Below are 27063 nucleotides of genomic sequence, written 5' to 3' on the forward strand. Positions count from 1 at the left end.
ACCTCTAGTGGATCTGTCAAAATTGAGTTTAAACCATCCATGTGGGGGAGGTGCCCATCTGCACCTATCCCTAGCCTCCTTGCTATTCTTAAGGTATATGAGAGGCAGATTAATTAGGTTGGTCCAATTCTTCTTCATAATACCATCCCAAATAGAGAAAGATCTTTCCTCTTTCATGGATTTTCTGAGATGCGAATTCATCACTTCCACTATACAAGCCTCTATCTTTAATAATAACTCTTCTAATTTCATTTTAGTTTCACAAAAAATGTGATGGTTTCTCTCCTTCCATATCTCCCATGCCACAATAGAGGGGCATATATTCCATAGTTTATTATATACTCCATTAACCATGCTTGTAGGCCAAGCTTTAAGTAAATCTGTGAAAGATTTTGACATAGGTGTTGACCACCCTAGCCCAAATCTAAGCCAATCCCAGCAAGCCTGGGCAAAAGGACATCTATATAACAAATGATCCATGTCCTTGCTATTATGTTTACATAACACACACCTCAATGGACCTAAAAGACTGAATTTGGATAATCTATCCATTGTCAAGATTCTATTTTGGAATGTTAGCCATAAAAAGAAGCCTGCCTTACGAAGAGAAGCTACGTCCCAACAAAGTTTGAGAGGACTTTCAATTTTGTTCCATCTTTGAGAATGAACCAGAGCTTTGTATCCATTTTTCACATTATAATTTCCATTGTTTGAAGTAGCCCAAATAAATTCATCTTTCCTTACTGCTTGCTTAATCTTCCTATTTGACAAAATCTTCTCATAAACCTCAATGGATAAAGGGTCTAGCCCCATCCCTTCCAAAGATCTCCAAACCCATCAATGGGTACCTTCCAAAGAAATTTTAGTCTTATAATTACTAACTTTATCCCCCCATAATGAAACCAATTTATCTTTGAGATCCTTAGGGAAGGGACTAGCAGAAATTGGAGGGAGTCCATCCCAAGAGTCTTCCCAAAATAAGCCTTTATCGCCCAGACCCACATCCCAGGTGAGAAACTTGCAGATTAAAAGTTGACATTTTGACATAAAATTTCCAACTTTCTGACCCTTTAGGTAGATTTATCATTCTAAATAATGACAAAGGATCATTTGGATTAAGATATTTGTTATAAAATATCTCAGCCCAGTTATGTTATCTTTCTTTATAAAGATGTCATATTAATTTCGCACCTAAAACTTCATTTTGCCATTGAAGATTCTTAATCCCCAATCCCTCATATCCTTAGGTTTACATATATTCTCCCATTTTATGAGTGCCAATTTTTTATCTTCTTCACAATCTTTCCACAGAAAATTTCTAAGTTTGGCTTCAAAATTCGAAAGCGAGCTTTTAGAGAGGGGAAAACACGACAGAGGAAAGGTTGGAATGGCAGATAGGATAGAACTAATTTTAGTAGTCTTTCCTATCTTTGAGAGCCATTTATCTTTCTAGCTACCAATCCTCGCATCCATCTTGTCAAGAGTATTATGCCAAACCTTACTGAATTTTGAACCCTTCTCTAAGGCAATCCCTAGATAGTTGCATGGAAATTGATTTTTTTTTTTATAACCCATTATCTTGTAGATCTTATCTTCTATTTTTGTTTTAGCATTTAAAAAATATATCTTCGATTTGAGTTCATTCACTTTTTGGCCTGAGGCATCCATATAAGACTTTATGATTGTCTTAAAGCCCAATGCTTCTAAAACTAAACTCTTGCTAGGCATAATCGTGTCATCTGCGTATTGTTGATGCATGATGTTGGGCATATTTCTAGCAATGGTGACACCAAATATTTTTTGATTATGATAGGCATATGATATCGCTCTCCCAAAAGCTTCCGCCATAATGATAAAAACAGAAGGAGATAACGGGTCTCCTTGTCTTATACCTCTTGATATTTCAAAGAAACCTTTGGGCATCCCATTAATGAGAATAGAAATTTTGGGGGTGGAAATAAATTTAAATACAAGATTTATTTATTGCTGAGAGAAACCAAAGACTTCGAGGACTTTACAAAGAAAATGCCAATCAACCATATCATATGCTTTTTGTATATCCAATTTCATAAACATGCACGCTTCTTTGTTTTTTGAGGCAGAATGAATGGTTTCTTGAATTGTGAGAATGCCATTAAGAATAGATCTACCAGGGACAAACCTTGTTTGTTCCTCAAAAATTAACTTCGAAAGAAGACCCTTAAGCCTATTTGCTAAAATCTTAGAGAATATTTTATAAATAGTGTTGCATAATGTGATAGGCCAGAAGTCCCCTGAATTCTCAAGTTCATTCTTTTGGGGGATCAGAGTGAGAAAGGAGTAGTTGATCTTTGATAGAAGAGCTCCTCCATTCCTTGAAGCTTCAATGGTTTTCCACAGATCTTCCCCAACAATATCCTAGCATTTCTAAAAGAAGAAGGCCTGAAATCCATCCTAACCTAGAGATTTGTCCAAATTCATGTTAAAAGCTACTGATCTCACTTCTTCCAAAGTGATCAGTTTATTTAAAACCTTATTATCTTCAGGCGAAATTAATTTCGGGATAAATCTAAGTAGTTTCTCTTGGGCCTCTCTATTTGATCCTTCATAATTATTTAGTGTATTCTGGAAATGGGCTATGATTGTATCTGCAATTTCTTTTGGTTTCTTTGTCCGTATACCTAGGCTATTTTTAATACTAGTAATTTTATACTTTGATCTATTATATAGAGTGGAGTTGTGGAAGAATTTCATGTTCCAATCTCCCTCATCTAGTCATTTTTCTCACGATTTCTGTCTCCATAATATTTCTTCTTTGGATAATATGTCTTCTTGCCTAGTGAGAAGCTCTTTTTCTAACAGAAAACTTTTATTATTCATGCCTTTCTTAATTATTTCTAGGTTCAGATTTTTTAATTTATCTTCTAAATCCATTTTTTCTTTAAAGATATTATTAAAATGTTCTTTATTCCATCTTAGGATGCTTTCTTTTAACATTTTTAGTTTAGAAATGAAGATGAACATCTTGGAACCTTCAAATTTATCTTGTATCCACCATTCTCTAATGTTATTAATGAAATTAGGATCTTGGAACCAAATCTTTTCACATTTAAAAGGGTCCCTAGTAGCTTTTGAAGGCTCACTGAATTCAAAACGGACTGGGTAGTGACCAGACCCAACAATAGGCAGAATAGAGGATTGGAAATTTAAGTTATAATCATCTATATTTCCTATGCTAAAAAACCTATCTAATTTTTCAGCAATGTATGTAAAATCTTTCCTTCTATTATTCCATGTAAAATTTCCATTATTGGTTGGAATGTCTATCATATTATGCTTGTCACACCATGCTTCAAAACCCAAAGATGATTGTGAGAGATGTTGAATACCACCTGCTTTTTCTTCTAGGTTTAAAATAGTATTAAAATCATTCCTACCAGAAAAGATTTTCCCTTAGATTCATAAATGAAAGAGCTAATTTCATCCTAGACGACTTTTTTTCCCTACATGACTATTCGGGCCATATATATTAATCAAGATGAAGTGCAGGTTAGATTTAAGACTCTATACCCTTACACTTAACCAATTGTTACTAGATTTTAAACAATGGATGGCTACCCTCCTAGGATTCCAAATTAAACCTAGACCCCCTGAAGCACCTACGGACTCTTGAAAGATGGAAACCCAGAGACCTAGCATCTTATTTAATTTTGAAACTTCTACCTTATTTAACTTTGTTTCCTGAACTAGAATGATTTCTTATTCAAAGGTTTTAAGATTTTGCTTTAGTAAACTTTTTTTACTAGGGGCATTTAAGCCCCTAGCGTTCCATGTAGTGATCCTCATGATTCCTTGGGAAGGCATTTCCCCTTCCCATTATTTATTAGTTGATCTATCTTTTGCTATTCTCTAATAAGTCCATCTACTTCCCTGAGTTCCTTCAGTGATTTCCTACCTCTTTTGCCTTTCATTCTACCATATTTAGGTGAACTCAAGCCTTCTTGATTCATCTGGATCCCAAGGTGCTCAATCTTATTTTCTGCATTTGAATAGTGGAGATCTTATAGCCACTTTGTCCTTCCAATTCTTCATTTTTGAGTTCTCTAATGATCTAATGAATTATGCTTGGCTGCTCTCCGATTTCACCATTTAAACCTTCCATAATATCTTTTTCGGTCCCTCTATTTTCCTGCTTTGTTACATTTCCACATATCTAAGTTTGTCCCCTGATATTGTCCTCAATCTCTATTTTTAGTAAATCTCTTCTTAAATCTTTAGCTGAATAATTATTACCACCTAATTTAAGGATTTTTTGAATTAATTCCTCCTTCTAGGTTTTTGAGCTATTATCAATATTATCCCGATTGAATACTTGGATTAACTCATCAATTAATAGATCAAGATCCTTATCTTTTGAATTTGAGGTATCCAAAGTTGAATCCATAATGGTATCCTTATTTTAAAAATTATGAACTTCTATTGTCAAGGAGCTGTCTATACTTTTAATATTGCACTTCTGATCTTTTTGCTTACCATCTGGAGTAAAAGGAGAACTAACAATGGTTGATGGAGTCTACCAAAACTTGGAAGAGCTGATATCAACCTCTTTGCTCGGAGTAGTATTTCTGTCTTCTATGACCTACTTCTGAGACTGTTATGAATGTATATCTTCCTTTATTCATCCATAAAATTCATCTTTGTTTGTATTTGGTTCAAAAAGCAATGAATTTTCCAAGTTCTCTATGCTATCCTTTCCAAGAACCTCTGCTACCTGATTTTGTGCTGGTGTTGATATCTCTTTGTCTAGATCTTCCTCTCCCATTCGACTTGACTGATTAGCTAGAACTTTGTTGCAGGAAGAATTTATGACTTGCTGATCCGTATTGGTGGGACTAGATGACTTTAATCCCCTTTCACTGCTAGTAGCCTGTTCTTGAATCCTTTATGCCTTTGTCTCAATGTTTTTCCTGTCTTCCCCTTTGTCTAGACTTATCCTCTACCCTAGATTTCTCTTTGAGACTTTCTGCTTCTTTTTAGATCTCCGTTTAGTAGAAACATCTTCCTTTTTTCTCCCTTCAAGACTATCTTTGTGATTAGCCACTATGATGGATTTGATGCTTATTTCAGGTTCTAAACTATTCTTATACTTACCATAATCCATTGTTTCAATACTTTGTAGATCAAATTGAGTGTCAATCTTTCCAAAACACTATGAGGATGTGATCGAATATGCCAATCTAATTCCCAGCTTCTTTTTTTGGGTACTTATCATGGGAAACATACTCTGAAAGTCTAAAGTGTGAGGTAGATATTTAAAATATGTTCCTTTATTTCCCTCTACCTTTATGATTTCAAAATTTTCCTCTTTGTATGTTTGTAAAATTAAATCGTAAGATGCCTTCTTTGTTATCACTTTTTTATGTATAGGAAGAGATTGTTTAAAATTTGTTCTAATCAATAATTTCACATTGTTGGAATACTGATAGGAGGCATATATCCCTATGAACTCTCCTACATCAGACCCTATTGATTTGAGAATCTCAATCTAATTCAACTCCAACGGTAAAGCCTGAATATTGAACCATATTGGGGCACCTAAAATCTATCTCTTCTAACTTAAAATTTGGACTCCATTCTACAAATTTGACAACATGTCCATTGAAAAAACAATCTGATACATTAACATTTTTTTTTTAATAACTTCATTCATACATTGCAAGTAAAGGGTTTTATCCGAAAAGTAAGAGATACTTACCTGGTCATGACAATTTTCTTCTAACCAATTTGAGAGAAAAAATAAGTTTTCATTAGGGCCATTCCATACCGTGAAAATGCCCTTTTTTGACATTCAAACCATGCAACTTCGATTTCCTTAATGTGAATGTAGATGGAGTTATCGTTGTAGACTAGTTTAGCCTTAGAATTTGTCTTTCTCTTAGGGTTTGAAGAATGCTTGTTAACCGTCTTCGTGGATCGTTGGTGTGTAGGGATATAGGGAAATGGAGACTTATCATGAGACTCAATCAAACTGAGGAAAATGAGATGATATGGAGCGAAAGATACTGACCTATCAAACTCTAATGGAGGCAACTTGCAGGGGTTGAGTTGGGCATATTTTGTAAGATTAAAGACCCTAAATTGATCATTCAAACTCTCAATTGTACAAATTGACTATGGACGAAAGTTATCAAAAATTTCTAAAGTGTTATGGATGGATTTAGCATGATAATTCTTTGGCCCAGGACTTCTTCCACAAATCACCTCCTATTGCGGATTTGATTCATAGAAATGCTGGCTATGACTCTTTTTGTCTTCATAGTTTGACAGGATGGAGAACTTATTCGCAGTTTTGATCACATATTGTAACTTTTGTAAATCTCGGGTGCCCACAGAGATCTGCTTTAATTTTTTGGCACAAATGCCAAATTTTGCCATTTTTTTAATAATGGGTAGTTACTTTGAAATTATTTTATCTCTATATAAAGTCATAAATATTATATTGTATGAAGTTGGCACTTTAAATTATATACAACAATAATTAAATAATACTAATTAACATAAAAAATAAAATTGATAAAAGTATTTATATAATTTATTAGAAAATATATTTTAAGCATTAAAAATAAAATAAAACTTAACTTTTATTAGAAATATTAAAAAAATCAAATAAAAAGATAAAATTTTAAATCTGAAATATATTTGAAAATAAAATTCAAATTAAATATTTATTAAAAATATTAAATAAATCAAAAATAAAAAAATTAAGTGCAGTTGTACTTAAATCATTTTCAACATTTAAAAATAAATTGAAAGTGGGTGATCGATCAATTCTACATTGAATTAATATGTAGAAATATATTTTTATGAGATCGATGAGAGTAGAAGGCAACAAAATATGAGGAAATTTTTGAGTCTAACAGAAAAGTTAACTCTTAACACTTATGCGAAGATAAAAACTCCCAACCATTTATTGATCGGACAAGAAATGGTCATATATGTTATTAGCCGACATACTTTAATGTGGGATTGCCCTTGTACTTTTTGCCCAGAAAAATTATCTCATGCCGTGAAACTACTCTAATAGTCACAAAACAACCTTTAGAAACCCATAAAACCATTTTGCAATAGTCAAGATTAAGAAAATTGTCCAACATTATATATTTATAGTTTTATTTGAAAAAACTCTTCTTATATATTTTAAAACAACCTTTAGAAACCCATAAAACCATTTTGCAATAGTCAAGATTAAGAAATTTGTCCAACATTATATATTTATAGTTTTATTTGAAAAAACTCTTCTTATATATTTTTTAATGGGTAAAAATTATATTTTTTAAGTAAAAAAGGTATGTATGTTTTTTTGATAAATTATAGTATAACAAGTTTATTTCTTCTTTAATTTAATTATTCTTTTAGCAATAAAAACAATTTTTTTATCAATTAAAATAATTATTACAATTTTTTTTTTTACAAACTAAAACAATAATATTCCTAAGTGATAAAATAAAATAAAATAAATATAAATGCAATGATAACATTTAAAAGAAATAAATTTTAGTAATATCTTCTAAAATTTAAATAGTAAATTTAAGAGTACTTTTTATATTAAGAATTAAATAAATACTTCATCTAAATTTTTATTCTTATAAAAAAAAACTATCATCTATTTAATTAATTTAAACAAACTTAGTATAATAAAGTTAAGATTACTTATTTTATCTAAAATAAAATAAATATTTTTTCAATATTTTATTATCATAGAAAATAAATATCATGTATTTAATTAATTAAAAAAATTCCATAAAAAAATATTAATTGAAAATGTATGTTGTTATTTATAATTTTTTTAAAAAATTAATCATTTAAAAAATTAAAATAAACTACAATATTGTATAAATTAATAGTAGAATAGATTATCAAATCGTAATCTTTTGTAGATTTCTTATAAATGAATCCCAACTTCCTTGTTATTCTCTTTCCAGCTCAGTACTTCTCGTATTTGATATTATTATATTAATTCTTACCAAATTCAAGCCATCCTTCAAATATCTAAATCCAACTATTAGATGATAAAGGAACCTCCGAGGTTTATTAGATAGAAGTGGATGATAAATGAAATCTATGTTTTAAACTAGATTTCAATGAGATTATCATAAGACAATAATAACTTATCTCCACAAGCTAGTCATAGTTTCATCCCTAGCTACTCCAATGATTATTCTCAATATCTCTCTAACTTATATATATTGAGATATAGATTTTATTAAGGCTTCAAGCAGGTAGCATTATAAAGAAGATGTTTCTATATAGGAATCTTGAGAGATAATTTTCATTCAGAATGACTGCTGATTGACCTAACCAAAAAATGGTTCATGTTATCTCTACAAAGTAATTAGTATTCAAAAGCTCCTTAGCCTCATCATTTTGAGACATGGTATTAACTGAAACTTCTAGAAAAGTCTTGAAGGATTGAGAGACTTCGAGATTAATCAAATTAGTCTTCTTAATAGTGCGACAGTATCAAATTTACTACTATCGATGCTTTGGTCTTAAGCTCAACTATAGATCCTTGGTTGGCCATCTTTCAGGGTAGAATGGAGTCTAATGTTGCCCTCTACCATGCATATGAGGACTGTACAATGACCTTTACTGGTTTTGTTAAGCTAAAAAGATGGAATAGATTTTTAAGGCTTGCAGATCATATGTCTAGGCTAGCTTTTATCAAGGCTTTAGGTGAGAAGGCCTTCAATTATGACCATACTTGGAGAACTACCAATGACGTTATAGGAGCTCTCATTGCTTGCATGGCTAAAGCTCAAATTGAACATTAGGATATTATCCATCTTTGCAATAACACGTTTGATGAGACTTGGATGATAGGGATTAACCATGCAGTTCTTAGTATTACTAGGGATCTAGAAATCTCCTATTTGGAAACATACATGGATCATCCTCCTAGTAGTCTTCTACAAGCTAGAGTGAACATATGTCATGTCTTGCATATGAGAGACCAAACTTACTTTAACACAGAATGACCCAAGATGAGAGCAAGCAGTCAATTCTTGCTCAAATGGAGGGGTATAGTTTAGGCTATAAACCAAGGTTGGCTCCTTAACTATTTGCACATTTATGACTATAACCCTTCACTAACAATAGATTTCAACAACCCGAGTAAGCTGGATTTTGTATTACCTAACTTTAACAAGTCATGCAAAAAGAAAAGTGTTATAGTGCATATGCATGGTCAATTGGATGTGGATGAGAACGAGGTGAAGGGATACATCAATTTTTTTTTCATACTTCCTTTGGGATGAAGGGGAGTTCTATGTCCATGATTGGAAATCAACATGTTGGAAGGGTTCACTCAACAGTTCTCAAAATATTAAACCATCAAGCAGGAAACTACAATATATGAAAGGATGCTTGGGGTTATGCTCTAAATCAATTTTTTTGAACTTGACAGTTTGTCACTTCCAATCATTAGATATCCTATGAACAAAGCAAAGAGTGTTGAAGCTTTAAAAAGAAAATCACTCTTGCCCCATTACAACCATGACATATGGCAAGGGAGACAATAAGGCTTTGTGTTATAGGCATCCTTCAATGTCACAATGAAGGAGAATGGACTTGATGCTCCCTATAAATTTGAGAAGTAAGATAGTGCATGGTGGTTTTCCTTAAAATTTTCAATAGTCGAGCAGGTTAAGATACCTTTGCTTTTCTTGTTTCTTGAGTTATCAGGTCCATTTCCCATGACAAGAATTTGTAGTAGAGTAACTTATCTATTGGGCAACTTTCTTTTTCATGTCATGACTACAAGAGCCAAGAAAACCATTTGATAGGGGAAAATGATGCACGTAGTAGGAATTGCCTGGATAATCTGTTCAATTTTACAAAGTTGGACATATAAGTAGTTAAGTTAAAATATGTACAAAATTGCATATCGACTATTCCCTTGCACCTCCTATGGTGCAAGTGTTGGTATAAAATGATAGATAATTGAAATTGTTTCTATTGTCTTGCACACAATTATCAACTTTAATGTAAAATTGAATTAATTTTGTTCACAAAAGATCATAGTACAATGTGACTGCGCATGAATTGCCCACATGAAATCAAGGGCTCACATTTGAGTGAGATAGGAACAAATTTTATCCCATGATTTTCTCATTAGTATGATGGCTATGACTCAAAACTCTGACTTACCGAGGGAGATATAGATTCTACATATTTAGGAAGAGAGGGTGAGGAGAGGTAAGGAGATACATACAAGGGAGGGAGATAAATTAGAATATAGAAGAAAAGATAGAGATGTAATTAATATTATTAGATTTGTACATATTAACTTGATACAATTTCTTGATGATGGATCATTGAGTCTGATCTAAAACATTATTTGATGCAAATACAATGAATAGTTGAATCCAAAGCCTATTGTAATTAATATGGATTTTAGTCAAGAATGAGAGTGAGAGATAAAGAAAGATGGAGACAAAGAAAGAGAGAGAGAAGGATATAGAGAGAGAGGAGGAGAGATATGATATATGTGTATGTGTGGGTATATCATGTATGGGTACATGCACTAAAGTATGCTATTCCTAGATTAAATTATAATTTTAAAAATTAAAACTAAGAAGTTACAAACATCGGCTAAAAAATTTTAATGTTAAAAGAAAGCGCTATATTTGACGGAGATGGCAATGTTTCCGTCGACCGTAATTTGGAGGCTCGAAATAACCCAACCACGTAAAGAAGCCGGCCTTTGAAACAGCTTAACGCTTTACTTAAACTGCAAGTGAGACAGACCACGAGAAACACAGTGGTCTCTGTCTCGAGGGTTTCTAGGGTTTGCAGGTTCTTTTCCATTGCAAGAAATAGAACAGCGGCTATGGCGAAGAAGCGAAAGGTCGCAGAACCAGTTGAACAAGAGCCCATAATCCTCAAAGCTGAAGATGTAGAAGAACAAGAGGAAGAAGAAGACGAAGAGGTCGAAGAACTTGAAGAAGCAGCAGAAGAAGAACAAGAGGAAGAGGAGGAGGAGGAGGACGATGAGGAGGAAGCAGAAGCAGAAGCAGAAGAAGAAAATGAAAATGGAATTGCAGACGGCGAGGAGGGCGGTAAAGAGGAGGAAGAAGACGGTGGAGATGAAGACGAAATTTCAGAGGAAGACGTAAAAAACTTGCTGGAGCCATTTGCGAAAGAGCAGCTCGTCAGCATTCTCCGCGACATCGTGGCCAAAGACTCCGACGTATTAGACAATATTAGAAAGCTCGCCGACAAGGATCCAGCCCATCGGAAAGTCTTCATCCGCGGCCTCGGCTGGGACACCACCTCTGAAACCCTAAAATCTGTGTTTTCTGAATATGGCGAACTCGAAGAATGCTTAGTTATAATGGACAAGGCGACCGGGAAATCAAAAGGCTATGGTTTCGTGACCTTCAAACATATGGATGCTGCGCAGAGGGCTTTGAAGGAACCGAGCAAGAAAATCGACAGCCGGATGACCGCCTGTCAGATGGCTTTCACGGGTCCCGTGCCGCAGCAGCCGGTTAACGATCCCACGGGGCGCAAGATTTATGTAAGTAACGTTCCTGCCGATATGCCTGCTGATAAACTGCTTAGTTTTTTTTCAAAGTATGGGGAAGTTGAAGAAGGGCCCCTAGGGTTTGATAAACAGTCTGGGAAGTCCAGGGGGTTTGCTCTTTTTATATATAAGACCGTGGAAGGCGCTAAGAAGGCATTGGAGGAGCCTAATAAGACTATTGATGGCCATTCAATGCACTGTAAGAGAGCCACGGATAATCAAAAGCAGAAGAATGCAGCATCGTATACACCAACTACCATGGCGGGGCCTTTGGATCCCAATGACCTCGCATTCACTCATGGCAAGGCTTCGGTTTTTGGGTCGGCCCATGGATTGCCTGGGTTTAGTAATGCTTTTAATGCCATCCTAGCTAGCCAGAATCAGAACTTTGGCGGGATGAACATGAATCCTTCTCTTCTGGCTTCTATGAATCCTTCTTTGGCTTCTTCACTGAACTCTCAAGCTTTTTCGCCCTCAGCTCAAGGTACCTTGGGTTCGGCTAGCTCATATGGAATGCATCCTAGTTTTGCAGGAGGTTATGGCTCTCAACATGGAGGAGTTGGTGGTGTTAATCCAGCGGCGCTTGGCATTTACAGTTCACAATCAGCAATACCAGGACTGAATATATATCAAAATCAGCAGCTAAGCCAGCCTGGTCTGCCTAGAACATCACAGTCAGGAGGCAGTTCTTTGGGAGGATTGCCATCATATCTGCAACGCTAGGTAAGTGCTCTGCATGCTGTTCTCAGCTCATTTCATGTGTGAGGTATGGGTGATATGTGCAGGATAGGAAAATGATATTCTCATTGCATGTTTTCTTGTTAGATTTATATTATCTGAAGTGAAGTTGTTAAACACTCAGGTAAAGTTGTTGTTTTCAGGGCTCTTGCGAACTATGTACTGTCTTTTATTAAAACGTGCCCTTGTTGAGATTCTACAAACAAGAACTAGGGTTAGAAAGTTATCTTACCAAGTAGGAAGTATCTTTCATTATGCTTGGATACAAACCTCACAACCCTGAAATAGGTACAAATATAAGTAGGCAAGGCTTAATTAAATTTAGTAGCTCATAAAGAAATACAAATATGCAGATCTATAATATACTTAGGTATTTGGTAAGAAAATACTTGTAGTATTTTAACTTTCATGGGTCATAACCATAGTGAGGGGTGAATAAGAATATTTGATATGTCCTTTTTGTCACCCCCTTGGCCCATAACTAATAGGGTGGCATATCTATTGGAAAAATGGTCAACACTCCTCTTGATATTTGCGAAAGTGACTAATTGCCTCTTGTTGATTCTATAAGTCTAGTTGTTGTATCGAGCATTGATAGGATGATATTTTGTTGCAACGAGAATCATACTTGTAACAAGTGGTATTAGAGCTTGGTCACAGGTTTGAATTACCTCGGCTAAGGGGGAGATTAGTTGCAAAATTGTTAGTGCTCCCTTGGAGATTCGAGATAAGGGACTAACCACCTCTTAAGTCTAGTGGTTGTATCGAGCATTGATAGGTTGATCTTTTGGTGCAATGACAACCATACTTTTCATTTTAGCTAGTGGAGTCTTCTGCAGTTTTCCTTCATAATTCTATATTATTCCCTTCGCAAAGTTAAGGTTCTTTAGCTATCATATAATCCTACTACATGAGCTGGGGGAAAGACTAGAACAGGGTTCTCCTAACTTGACCTTAGGCCCAAGAGCGAACGCTCTTGTCTGTCTTGGTCTCATGCTTCATGAGGTGGTGTACTTGGTGAGGTCTCTCCCCATTCTCCCTTATTGCAATTACTTCTCATCCATATGGACTAGTCCTCACAAATAGTGACTTTATACAGTGTAGCCCATGTCCATTATACCACAAGTCTTATCCCTCATCCTTTTGCCTTTGTACGATGTAGCTCATGCCCATTCCTCCTCCAAGCTTATCCCTTGCCTGTGTATGATGTAGCATGGCCCATTGCATCATGAGACTTATCTCTTGGCTTTGCATGAAGTAGCTCATGCCTATTCCACTACAGGACTTATTCCTCGCTTTTGTATGATGTACCAAGGCCCATTGCACCACAAGACTTATCTCTTACCTTTGTGTGATGTAGCAGGGTTCTTTCCAGTACAGGACTCACCTGTCCTGCGAGGTATTAAAATAATGCAATTAAAAAGATAAATACACACAGTATTCTACCCAAGCCACATATTCCATATGTCCATATATCAAATGTAAACTTAAATCAGCAACTATCTAAATATCAGTGCATTTTGTCTTAGAAGTATGGTACTAGATGGATGTTTGGATTGAGTAATATAAGCAGTCAGATATTAACTATATGCACTTAGTGGTGTTCAGTACACAGTGTCCTACCCAAGCCACATATTACATATGTCCATATATCAAATGTAGATATAAATCAGCAACTATCTAAATATCAATTCATCCTGTCTTAGAAGTATGGTACTACATGGATGTTTGGATTTTGTGATCTAAGCAGTCAGATATTAACAATATGCACTTAGTGATGTTCAGTAATAATTACTATGTCATTAATATCAGATGCCCATATCAGATATCATTAACAATTTATTCTAATGATTGTTGTCTGTACTTTTTCTTCTTTTGTTCTATTCGATAATTATTTCCTTGTCTCTACTCATGGTTTTCTAACGATCACTTATTTAATATCTTTATCTGCTGTTTTATTTTGGATCTTCACTGCTTGGCTTCCTGCCCTTAATCAATGAAGTTCTATTTTATATCTCCTTTAGAGCAAAGAGTCACACCTGTTCATTTGTAAATGCTCTTATAAAAGGGTCACACACTTTGGTTACTAAAAGATGCATATGTTTGACTGCTACTGCCTTTTACGCTTCCTATCTGTCACTTCTCCTATCTGTCTTTACCACTTTTCAGGTCTGCACATATCCAATTTAAGATCTGTACATCTTCTTCCTCAAGTTCTTCATATCTTATTTTCTTATTTCCCTCTCCATTCTTATTTTAGATCCCTCCTTATGTCTTCTCTAGTTCTGGTATAGATCTCTTCTACTCCTTTCTTTCCCCTTCCATTTGACCTTTCTTACCTTTATATCTTCCAATGTAAGGGAGAGATCACAACAGTTCATCATGTCTGCCTTTTGGCAAGCGTCACAGCTGTTCATGATTATCCCTCCTTTGAAGAGCCACAACCTTTCATTATTACAGCCCCTTCGGAGAATCACAACCCTTGATCATTGCTGTCTTTTGAAAGAGTCACTTCCTTATTTTCTTCATATTTCTTTCTTCTTTTATTAATCATTCTTTAATTCCTTGCTCTCCTCGTCTTCCTTTATGATTCTTTTGAAAATACTTCTCCTCCCTTCAATTTTTTTTTGAGGTAGTCACAACTCTTTAATACATATCTTTTGTTGAATTAAATAATTTGTTTATATTTTAATTCTATTGTTATCACTATTTATTTATTTCTCATTTTAGACCGGGACATCACAAACTACATATCATTGTTACAATTGGTTTGTTTTTGAGATCTTTCAAAACCATACAGTTCAAGCAGTTAAAGATAACTTTGAAATTTTTTAAGTGAAACCTTAGATCAGCTAGCAACCTGATTTTTGAACAGCCAAAATGCTTTTTGCAACTTCCATATGGTTTTGGCTGTGTTAGTGGGTGCTCGGTTTGGTCAACAGGCTAGAATTGTTGTAGACTCGGTATTATGGAAAGCATTTGCAGAGTTATTGGCTTGTTAGGAGTTCCTGTGATGCTGCAAAATTAAAGTATTTGTTGGGGCTTTTGGTATGCCATGTTATCTGGTTGCAAGTATGCTTTTTGCTTTCGTATTTATTCATACTTATGTTTTTTGTTAAGAGTCTTGGCTTGTATTCATATTGGTTATTATTCACCATATTTATCTGGGTTGGTGACTTAGCATCTGCTTGAATTTGATAGGTTTCTGATTAATTGAACAGACACTCCATTTTGAGTGTGTGATTTATGCCTTTATTGTGATCCTAACTTACCACTCTTTTCTTTACTTATGATAACACTGTTGGGTTGGTAAGAATTTTATTTTTATTTTTGACAAATGATTAAATGTTCTTAAACATGTTTTTGGACTTTGATTACAATTGAGTTTTCAATGCATGCTGTGAACTGCATCATTCCACTATTTCTTGACAATGCATTGTGAAGGCTGTATGTTACTTTTCAAAGTCCTACTTCTTTACAAAGTTTCTCATTGTTTTACATAATTGTGCAGCTGGCTATTTAGAGGATGAGGCTGATGCAATATTGAAGATATGTTTTTATGCGCTCATTTGATGTGGATTTATTGAGCTTCAAGAGATTTATTTATGTTGGACAGCCTTCATCTTTTCTTACAATGTTTTACTCACACACTCTTGGTGTTTTCAAGTAGCCAAGGAGAAGAGTCATTGATATTTATAGCTGTTCATTTTTGTTTACCATGCTTGTCAAGCAAACTTTTGACATTTTTAAGCAGCAGTTGTTAAGCTTTATTGGTATTTTAGTCATTTAACTTCTCCTTGTACCTTTTTCCATGTGCACATGGAAAAAGTTTGATGTAAGAATGGGTTACTACTTTACATGTCCCCTTTGCCAATGCATTCTTTATGGATTTCTTCTAATTCATCTTCTTATGCTCACTGTTAAGACACTAGCGAGTATTTCATTTTGTGTCTGGTCTGATTTGTGACATCTCTGGATTATCTTTGGCCTTTCACATTTTGTACTTTTGTTAGTTTATTATTACAACCATGCATATTTTCTCATTCTAATTTCAAGACAGCTTAAATTGCTAATTACTTTTGTGCTTTTATGTTTTCTGATCTGCATATCTTTAATTTGCACCCTGCAAACACTTAACAATCTTTTAACTTTCATTCTTCACCTTTCTTTTTGCTAGTTTTCTCGTAAAGTAATTTGTGAGATTTGAATAAAATTCTTCTCTGCATTTTGCACTTATTGGTCTATTACATTCTCATGCTTTTAAAAGAAATTTTATTGAATATGCAAAGCTTTTCTTTTACTGGTTGAAAATATGGAATATTTTTTAGGATCCTTAAGGGCGTCTTTGTCTTTATTGGTGATGATTTACTGAAGCTATTGTATTATTGGTAATGGGTTTGCTGTGATCTTGTTTTATTTTGGCATATACTGAATGTTTCTTTACCCTTAGCAAGAAGGTATTGATCAATAACTCAATAATTGAATGTTATTAAATCTCAAGCCTCGAATGGAAGCACACTTTGTTTAAAGCTGCAGGGCTCTCATTCTACTACAAGGTAAAGATATGCAATGATTGTAGGTACTCGACAATCTTGGCTTTTTCTGAAGATGTTTTGACAGTCCTAAACGGTAGGAGTTATAGATAAGGGCACTTATGATTATTTGTTAAAGTTGCCTACATTTGTCATACTTTTTTGTTTTGTTGAGGTGTTCAATTATTATTTGCTAAATGTGCTTGTATTTGCCACACCTATCACCTTAATCTAGGGGGTTGATCTGTAGTGCTTTTCCTAGATGTGCCCACAATTTTTGTCATGTCAATGCAATCTTTAGGGCCATTGAGAGTAGCATATGGATTACCATATGTGCTCTCAAAGTCCATGATTGAACAGGAGCTGCTGGGTATCAGGGGAGGCATTTGCTTTGACATTTGAAGTGTCGGATATCAAAACTGTAACATGGTTGATGTTAAGTTTTTAGACACCTATTCAAATATACCTAGTGCTAAATGGTTGATCTGTAAAATTGAAAGACTGTAACTTCATTTAAAACTTAAAACTATTATTGTCTTTTGTAGATAGTTGAATCTTTTACATTTATATGCACATTATTCTTTTGTAGAGTTTCGAACTTATTATTTTAGTTCAAATTTCAACTATTTGGCTCGAAAGAGACTACCAATGTAAACAAAGATGGGGCTAAATATCTCCTTTATGCAGCAAAACATTATTATAGTAGTGTTGACCTCTGAGATGGCAGACGATAATAGTGTGTTCAATCAATTATTAGTTCTAAGTTTTGGATGCATGCATTTTTATTCATAAACCTCTTTTGTAATCACTGCTTCATGCTTATTATTTTATGATCTTAGCCGTGAGAAATCTTAAAAGGGTTGGAAAAACCTATGAAGTGGAAAAGCTACTGCCTAATCACATTTAAATGTAAACGTAGCATAATCTATTGATAATGCATTCTATACAGCTATTCTTAGAATTTCCAATAATTTTCTTAGCCTTTTTTGTGGTCTGTTTGTATATTGGAATTCAATGTTCTTTCTAGTTTTGCAGTCTTTGACTTCATGCACTGTAATTGTTTTTTTGTGACTCATATTTGTATAGTGTATTAAGATAGTTACAGAACTGCTGAAATATTATGCTGTGGACGATTTACTTTAGTTTAGTACTCCAACGCAACACTTAATTATCCAAAATAGTAAACTATCAACCTTCAACTTATGCTTGGTAAGAGTGACGAGTAATGACAACCATATGAAGATTAAATAAAATGATAAATCCTGAATTTTGTCTAGCTGATGATGGTTTGCAAGTAGTTCCTTACTCAAGATGCTCAGATCTTCAATCATTTTCCATGTTTAGAGGCTTATTTGAATTCCAGAACAACTCCTGCTTCCACAATCTGTAACAAGAGAGGAATCCCAATTATCTGGCAGCAATACATTTACCACCTTTTTGTGAATCTTTTGGTCAGCCAATATTTCTTACAGCTCAGAAAATCTATCAAAACACACTCCTTATCTAGTACCACTTCCATCACTAAAATTTTGAGGGCCTAGAATTCATCCAGACAATCGGAAATAAGCCTTAATTGGTGATCATATACTGCGATGTTGTAAAAGCTTCATAGATCAGAGTTTTAGATACTGCAATCCTGTAAAAGTGATCCTTGGACTTTTCAAGAACCTCGTGATTCAGGATTAAATCATAAACCCATACCCGCAACCAAGGATGATACTAAAAATTGTGAGGCAACAGACAAATACAAAAGGTTTGAAAGCTGAAGTTGAAATTCCTCTACATTTTCTGTTGCCACGAGGCTCTCATGAAAAGTGATATGACAACAAACAATTAATCACTGATGATGAATAATAGCGACCAAGTGATAGCCAGAAGTGGTAAAAGATTGGCCATCAAAATCTCATAAATATTTGGAAACAATTGTTTAGTTATATATATATATATTTTAAAAACAAAACATTGAAGAGAAATAATGTCAAATTCTCTAAACAGAATGAACATCGTCAACTGAGAACACACATAGGGTAATCGGTCTGGGGGAATTGGAGTCCCAAGGATCAGTATGAAGAGAATGGAAGACTGGTTGATTGACTAAGCCCTCATAGTTCTTTTGGGGAGGGTCGAGGATGATGGAAAAATTGGGGTAGGGCAACTGAATCATATCTTCTCTCCACTGAACTTGAGAGAGAGTTCGTGTGTTCCGACTGCAGGGGCTTGAATGCACACTCTGATGTGCCAGCCTGATGCTGCTTCCAGAAGCGCATCAATTCTTTCAGCTGGTGCCATAGATAACAACGGCAATGCCGGATCAGTCCTTCTGCCTTTCCACCTGTCTCTTCAGAAATGGAGAGATGAAAATCCTGTCAATCAACGAGTCTTTTTTAAGCCCACAACACTCCTTGGGGATTCAATGCTGAGAGCACAGTTAATTTGGCACCCTAATTGGCTAAAAGATCTGCAAACCTGTTGCATTTCCAGAAGCAATAAAAAACTAATGTCATGAAAAGATTTGTATGACTCAGATTTTCATAAATTCAGCGAATCCGCTTTTTAGGAAGGATATAATTATTGTAGGATCACTTTCCAAGATAAGCTGTTCGCAGCTCAGGGAATAGCCCCAAGTAGGGTGTTTTTCAGTGGTGAATATTTGTAATTTTGCAAATTTTAGAAAAAAATTTGCTAGTAATTTAGCTAATAATGTAAGATTTAATTCAATCTGAATTGTCACATTTTTATTAAATTTAGTTCCAAAATATTTTAAATTGCTCAATAATTTATTTTATTAAAAAAATTTAACTCAAAGATTTATCACAATATTCGATATATGATTAGCTTTGATTCACAAATGATTATTATAATTATTAGTTACTTTAGGGATATATTATCAATAATTAGTTTTCACTATTTATTTAAAATATGATGTAATTATCCTCGTATTTTCATGATAGCAATATCACAATTTTACTTGTGGAAATTATCTCCTACTTATCAATTGATGAGCTTAAGGGGATTTAATGCAACCTAAATAGCCATATTTTTATTAAATTTAGTACTAAAATATTTAAAATTGCTCAATATTTTATTTTATTAAAAAATTTAAACTCAAAGATTTGCCACAATATTTGATAAGTGTTTATATTTGATTCATTTAAATATTATATGTTATTGAAGAAATTAAAATTAATTCATCGATGATTATCATAAGTATTAGTTACTTTAGGGATATATTACCAATATTTAGTTATCACTATTGATTTAAAATATGATGTAATTATCCTTGTAATTTTCACGAGATAAATCTTGATAGCAATATCACAAGTTGACTTGCTGTGGAAATTATCTCCTACTTATCAATTGATGAGCTTAAGGGGCTTATGAATATTTGCTGTTATGAAGAATGTCATGATTTGAGATTCTTGCGTATATCATATCTACTAATATCAAGGTGTCATATCTTTTTCACAATTAATGAATCTATTGAGATAGATATTGGATAGATTTTTTTAGTATTATCTAGGTAAGAGGGAGTGTTGAAATGGTAGTTGAGATAGATATTGGATAAGAGTTTTTTTAATAATGTCTAATTAAGAGGGAGTGTTGAAATGCTAGCTAAGACAGATCAACATGAATGATAATTATCATTAGAATGATTCATGATTCTATGAATGTATATATATTATATTGATATATATGCATACATGATAAATACTTGACCATAAATCATTATATTGTCTATTTGTTAAGCAAATTATCATTCTGATCATTATCACTATTTGTTCCAAGTATAAATCTGAATTAGCGATCTGCATTTGATTGATATTGGGCAGCATTTATCTTTGCCATTTATGAATATCGATATTGAATAGATATTGAGAAATCAGATTTGAATATTATAAATACTTGTTATATTGCCGGTGAGATGCATTGATTTGCTGAAATGCTACATACAACAACAAGAGCTCTTTGTAGCTTGAGTCCCAGCCTTTGGGCATTAATTGTGATTAAAAAAGAAATGAAATCATAAACATATTTTAATAGTATAAATATAAGATGAAAGAACATGTTAGGAAATTTAATGAGAATGAATGATTATCTAATTGAAGAAAACCTTACATTTTTGTTTTAATCATATTGAAATTAACAATGGATTGTAACAAATTTTGTTTTTAAAATACAATGTTTAGTGTCTATTGTATCAAAAGAGAAGTTTTAAATTTTAATGTTGAGTGGCCATTGTTAAAAAATATAGAACTTAATGCAATTTATAGATTAATTTGTTCCTTAAATATCAATATTTCAACTAAACTTCTAAAATTATTAATTAATATTTTGCTCATAATTTATTTAATTTAAAATGCTTTTGATTTAAATAATAATTAGAAGCGAAGTCTATTTTTAAAATATAAAAATTATAAATTAGTTCTTTTTATTTACAATACAAAATTAGAATATTTATTCTTCATTTAAGACTTTCTTTAAAAATTACTTTAAAACTATTTTTTTTTACTTAACAAAATATACAAACCTTAAATATATAAAATTTATAAAATTATGATTTAGTAAATAAGTGTTCAGTAGACATTTTATAAATGTTTATAGTTTATATTTTATATAGTTAAATTTGTACAAATAAATATTGAACATGTATCATTGTATACTATATAGTTAAGTCTACTGAACAACCAGAGGGTTCAAAAAATGCTTGAAATTTTCTAATGACTAACCGTCGTTTCTTCATTGTTCTTCATGAACTTCAAATCCCCTGTCGTGACTCGAATCCTGATCACTTGTGTAAGACTCCAAATCGCTTGCTGCAACTCGAACCTTGGTCACTTGGCTAAAACTCCTCTGCTTTGGCTCAATATTGAAGAGCAACGAACAAACTGAAAAGATATGCATTAAATGTGTTTTTATCTCATCTGGCACATTGTGTCCTTTTAAAAAAATTTATACTGAAAAAATTCAACAGCATCTGATAGAATCATTAATTAAGTTTTTATCCTTTGTATTTTTTCTACATTTTTTAATTGGGAAAAAAGATTTTATGCTCAAGAAAATTAGTTTCAACCAATGAGAAAAAAGGAATTTAGTTCCCATAAATGAATTTAAAATTATATAGTCACAAATTTTAGAAATATGTGTGTTAAAATCTTCAAAAAGAAATGGAGGGTGAAACAAAAACATTAGTTCCCTGCCTTCTATAAGGCAGGGACTAATAATTAGTCAACGATAATAGAGGTACATATTGGTGAAGAAACATGTCTCTCCCTATGGAAAGAGATGTCTATTCTCCGATGTGTCTTACCAAATTATATATATATATATATATATTCCCAAGCAAATGAAAACATGACTCGGTACAAAAATTCAGAAGTGCAAGTCGATTGGTATTGGCGATCTATATATTCTGAAATTTGTATTCTATAGTTTGAAATAATTCAAGTATTATCATATCAGAAATATTCATGTTTTTAAAATATTATTGCATCACCATTCTAATTATAATCTAGAAGAACCATAAGACAATATTATTGCATCACCAATCTAATTATAATCTACAAGAACATAAGTTAGTAAGAACATTATTCAAGAGTTAAAACATTAAAAATATATCTATATTCTAACGTACAATAAATCTAATCAACTTCAACAATTTAACTGAGTATTAGTCTCATACAAATTTAAATTTATGCCCAGGCACTAGTATAACAACAAATGTATGCTCTATCATGAGTATAACAAATAAGCCTAAATAAAGTTAATTGCATAGGTACATATTGTGAAAAATATTGAAATAATACTTGTATGCTCATCCATAAGGTAGAAGGTTAGAAGGTAATGTTTAACACATGGTACAAACGAGTATTCTCGAACACTAGTATAACAATAAATAAAAATGTAAATTTATGCTCTATCATAGGTATAACAAATAATCCTAAATAAAGTTAATATCTTAGGTTAATATTGTGAAAATGATTGAAATAATACTTGTCTGCTCGTTTATGAATTTGCTTGAGATACTTAAGATGCAAGGTTATAAGCTAATGTTTAACACAAGGTGCAAATGAGTACTGGCCATTTTATGAATTAGATTTGAGTAGTAGATGTCGCAATAATAATATTATATGCAACAATAACCATTAATGCGCAAGGATTAGAGGCACCTAGTTTTTTGACGCGTTCTTAGGAGTTGTTGATATAATATCCATACCTATTGATTTCATACCTATACTTGTTAATTTAATGTCCAAGTAAGCTACTTTAAAAAATGGGGAGTGATTTGAAATTTCAATTTAGGATTTTGAGAACTAGAAAGTTAAGATGCTTAATTATGAAGTCCTCTTCCCTAGTAATTGTTGTCACAAAGCTATGTACCAATACCAATGCTTGTAGCTTGATCCCGAAGCACTTATAACTGCACAAAACATAAATAAAAAAGCCTAACTTTCATAAATATTATCTCTATTCTATCATCCTAGGACTCATGCGTAGACCAAAACTAACAAGATGATGCAAAGGATAAAGCACTCTTAGTCCAACATCCATGAGCACATTAACCAGAGATACAAACAAGGAAAATATAAAACAAAAACATGGATTTCTATTAGTGTTTGGAAATAGAAAAAGTTGTAGATGTAGGGCATAACTATTGCAAGTGAACCAAGGAAGAACCCATAAAACATTTATAAGCCAAAATGAATGCATCCAATATGTGAAAGTGACAAAAATATCCATGCAAATCAATAAATAGGTATGGGGATGTGTTGGCATTGTGTTTGCAGAGCTCAAGAAGTCACTCCATGTTGAAAAAATTAGTCCTAGTTATGTTCTTGAGGAGTAAACACTCAAATTGTGATGCTAGTAAACTATTGAAAAATTAGTACTAGTAATGTTCTTGAGGAGTAAACACTCAAATTGTGATGCTAGGAAACTATTGTTGGGATGGGACAACACGTGTTAACCTCTTACATTGTGGTGTTAACATGTTGACTTTGCCATTTCACAAGGATCCCTAGCAAGTTGTTGCCAAAACATGAAACAAACTTGGGTTTTTTTATTAACATGAATCACAACATTAAATTTGATAAAACATAGCTATAATATTGGTCCCATCACCTGTTGGTTGAACCAAATGCATCCATGTGTCAATACTCGATTGGTTTTGCCATTTTGTAAGGAGCAAAAATACACCTTGTCAAATAGGGATAACATGAGTATAGTCTGTCAATGAAACACACACGTTAACACACCTTTTTTACTTTGGTTATCGTCCATGTCACATCAAAATCAAAATTTAACTAGAGCTTGCCCTTATTTTACCGATGAAGCATTTTAGATAACACAACATGTTAATTGCATATAACAAAGCCTAACCTAGAGGAAAGATATTAAGATCCATTATCTGCGATGGGCTAGTGATGACAAAAAATAGCCAATAGTTTCAAAACCAAAGTTTGAGTAAACTAGCCATTAATTAGCTTTGGAATGTTGTGTTTGACTTGACTTGAATTAAATTAGTAAAAATAATCTATTAAGAGACTTTGTATTGATCTCCTTGTTCCACCTAAGATTTCAATGAAACCTATGGAAAACACCATTGGAAATATAATGTTGATGAAACAAACACATCAATGAAATACTTTTTTTTGGCTCTTGTCATAGGCAGTTTAATGAATGCTACTTTGTTTTTTTTCTTCAACCAATCAACATGTAGAATTTGTCATTGTTTGTACTTCTATAATGTTTCTAATTTTCATATGTTTAGTAAAATCTAGTAAAAATCTTTTGTCTTCTTATTGGCCAGTACAATAAACAATCACGGTGGAACAATTTGTAATATTTACTTATCTCAATGGAAGATTTTTTCCTCAACTTTAGGCTTTTCTATAAACTTCTAAAAAAATCCAGCATTGGTTGGTAGTTGTAATTAATGCATATCTTTAGAAACATCTAATATTTTCATAAAAACTTATGCCCACATATTTTCTTTCCTTCCATCATATTCTGGAACATTCAAGTAATTTATTATGAACTTTATTCTTTGCAGGGCGTTGAAGAAAAATGAGAAATAATAGACCATGATTTCCTGTAATATTGGAATATTATCCTCCCTCCTCCATCTCTACAACTTCAAATATCAGAATGCAAATAAAATCTTCTTTGCTTATTCATTTTGCACCCTCCAATCTCTCCTGCTTGCTTTTTAGAGGTAGATTATTAGCTCTTGTTGAATTTGATGGCAAGTTTATAGTGTGAATTTTTGTCAAGCTCAATTCAATTTTTCCTCTTTTTTTTTGGTTGAAATATTGGCCAACAGAGTTTGCTTGAGGTGTTTGGATTTTCAGATTGAGTTTTGCGCAAAACTTTGCCTAAATTTCTGACAGCAGAAGCAATCTGGCAAAGGAAATTGGGAAGATCTAAATAAGTGGGCAAGCAAAGAGGGAAAATATTTAGCTGTTAGGATGAAATTCTGTAAAAATCTATAGAAGTTGATTGTAGAAGCGTTGCCAGAATGGCCGAACAAATTTATTTTGTACAAATATCTGAAGCAGCATTTGAATGAATGATAGAGCTCCCAAAGTCCAAACTGAAGGGGCCTCTCAAGTGTCATGCAAGTGGCAAAGGATCGAATCCCAGGAAACGAGTCATTCTTCCACCAATGGAGGTGTTGAGGGTTTCAATCTGACATTCTTGAAGTACAAATTGACCTCTGAGGAGAAGGAATAGGAATACTTGTCTCATTGTTTCTCCTCTTTTGCACAACATTTTTCTTTATTTTCTCTATTTCAGATAATGCACTCGTATATTTTCTTTTGGCTTTCTATTCATGTCACGAGGCATGAATGCTATTCCACCTGTTCATATAATTTTTCATTGATGTCAAATACAACATAAAAGTGATAAGATGTAGTAGTTGGATGAAATTTGGAGCTCTCATAAATTGTTTTTATATGATCAGATAGTATGATATTTGAAACAGGATCGATGCAGAGGGTTGGCAATTTCACTATATTGATAGGAGCAAGAAAAGTGGGTGGGATTCTCTCAATTTCATAATGTTTTTCTTTTGCTAAATCAAATTCTTACATTACTATTTTATTCTACATTTTTATGAAAATCTCAATTTTATTCATTATTAAAAATATATTTATAAATCTCATCGATTCATTATTTGTAAAATAAAGCACTAATTTAATAGACAATTTTCTCTCATTATTAATTGTCATTTCACAAATCATATTAATATTACTTCTTTCTACCCAATTCAAAACACGCAATGGTCCTTGTTTACTTTGGCGGTCCTCCATGTTATATTGAAATTAAATTTTCACGAAACCTTAATCTTGTTTTATCAATGCAACATTTCGGATAACACGATGTCTTAACCACATATAACATGATGACATTCAGAGCCTCAGTTCTGAGAAAGGCGGAGTCTCCTCCTCAAGGAAAGTTGCGACTGTTAAAAAATCCCCCTCCCCCATAACCCCAAGTAGAAAAAGCCCTAGGGATCTCGGGCAGAAGCAGGCTGAGAAGGCTGAGGAGGGTAGCAGTGATGATGAGGAGGATCCAGAGTTTGAGGAGGTGGTGAAGGAGACGCAGGAGGAAATAAAGGTCGATAGTGGAAGGAAGAAGCGCAAGAGGGAGAGCCTGGAGGATGTGCGCTCTCATTATGAGGAGACGTCTGCGCTGCCCCTTTCTCCTGTCCATCTCCACCTTGAGGATCAGAAAGAGGAGAAAGCTGGGTATGCGGAAGGGGAAGTGCAAACTAATGACAGGAGGAAAGCGTGGATTAATTTCAATGTCAAGACCGCCAAAATGGGAATCTTTAGGGAGGCCATGAATCCCCAAATCCTAGTGGATAATCAAGAAGAGCAGCGGCTGGAAGAATTAATTGATCCGGTGATTGTGGCTATTTTGGACAGAGCCAGGGAGACGGATGAATCTCTTAAATAATGCTCACAACAGCATGATTGATAATTTCAGATCAATCAAATGGCTCTTCCATGAGCTCGAGGAGGTTAAAGACCAGGTGAAACACATTGAGGCAACAAGGGAAGGAAAGGATGCCAATAGGAGGACAGACTCGGCCGATAGGCTCACTCTGGCGGAACAGAGGATACACAATCTGGAAAACTACAATCATAACCTTGCCAACCAGATGTTTTCCTTGTTAAGCTCCATCAACAACAACATCATCTCTCTCATGGGTTGGATCAAAGACAG

General features: G+C 33.5%; 2 protein-coding genes across 5 annotated transcripts in view; one reads left to right on the forward strand and one right to left on the reverse strand.

Moving 5' to 3' along the window:
- The first annotated feature begins 10791 nt into the window (after positions 1 to 10791).
- LOC149536762 (UBP1-associated protein 2B-like) lies at positions 10792 to 25584 on the forward strand. 3 transcript variants are annotated; one of them, XR_016356778.1, is made up of 3 exons: positions 10792 to 12286; positions 24884 to 25045; positions 25154 to 25584. XR_016356778.1 is itself a non-coding variant. In XM_089803593.1 (2 exons), exon 1 carries the CDS (start codon positions 10868 to 10870, stop codon positions 12284 to 12286), a length of 1419 nt encoding a protein of 472 aa, XP_089659719.1. In that variant the 5' UTR covers positions 10792 to 10867; the 3' UTR covers positions 15813 to 16200. The 3 variants fall into 3 exon arrangements, 1 of the variants encoding a protein (XP_089659719.1); XR_016356777.1 differs by having other exon boundaries at positions 25182 to 25584; XM_089803593.1 differs by lacking the exons at positions 24884 to 25045; positions 25154 to 25584 and adding an exon at positions 15813 to 16200.
- LOC149536763 (UBP1-associated protein 2A-like) overlaps positions 21368 to 27063 on the reverse strand; it is a 38406-nt gene continuing 32710 nt past the window's right edge. The window contains exon 2 of one of the 2 annotated variants that reach the window (XM_089803595.1): positions 21368 to 21719. The gene's annotated coding sequence lies outside the window, so the exon portion shown is untranslated. Of the gene's footprint in view, positions 21720 to 23586; positions 24058 to 27063 lie in introns of those variants that run through there. The other variant, XM_089803597.1, reaches the window with a different exon arrangement.

This window comes from Cupressus sempervirens, chromosome 10 (genome assembly GCF_028749045.1).
Source record: "Cupressus sempervirens isolate cs-2001-9-10 chromosome 10, ASM2874904v1, whole genome shotgun sequence".
Taxonomy (NCBI): domain Eukaryota; kingdom Viridiplantae; phylum Streptophyta; class Pinopsida; order Cupressales; family Cupressaceae; genus Cupressus; species Cupressus sempervirens.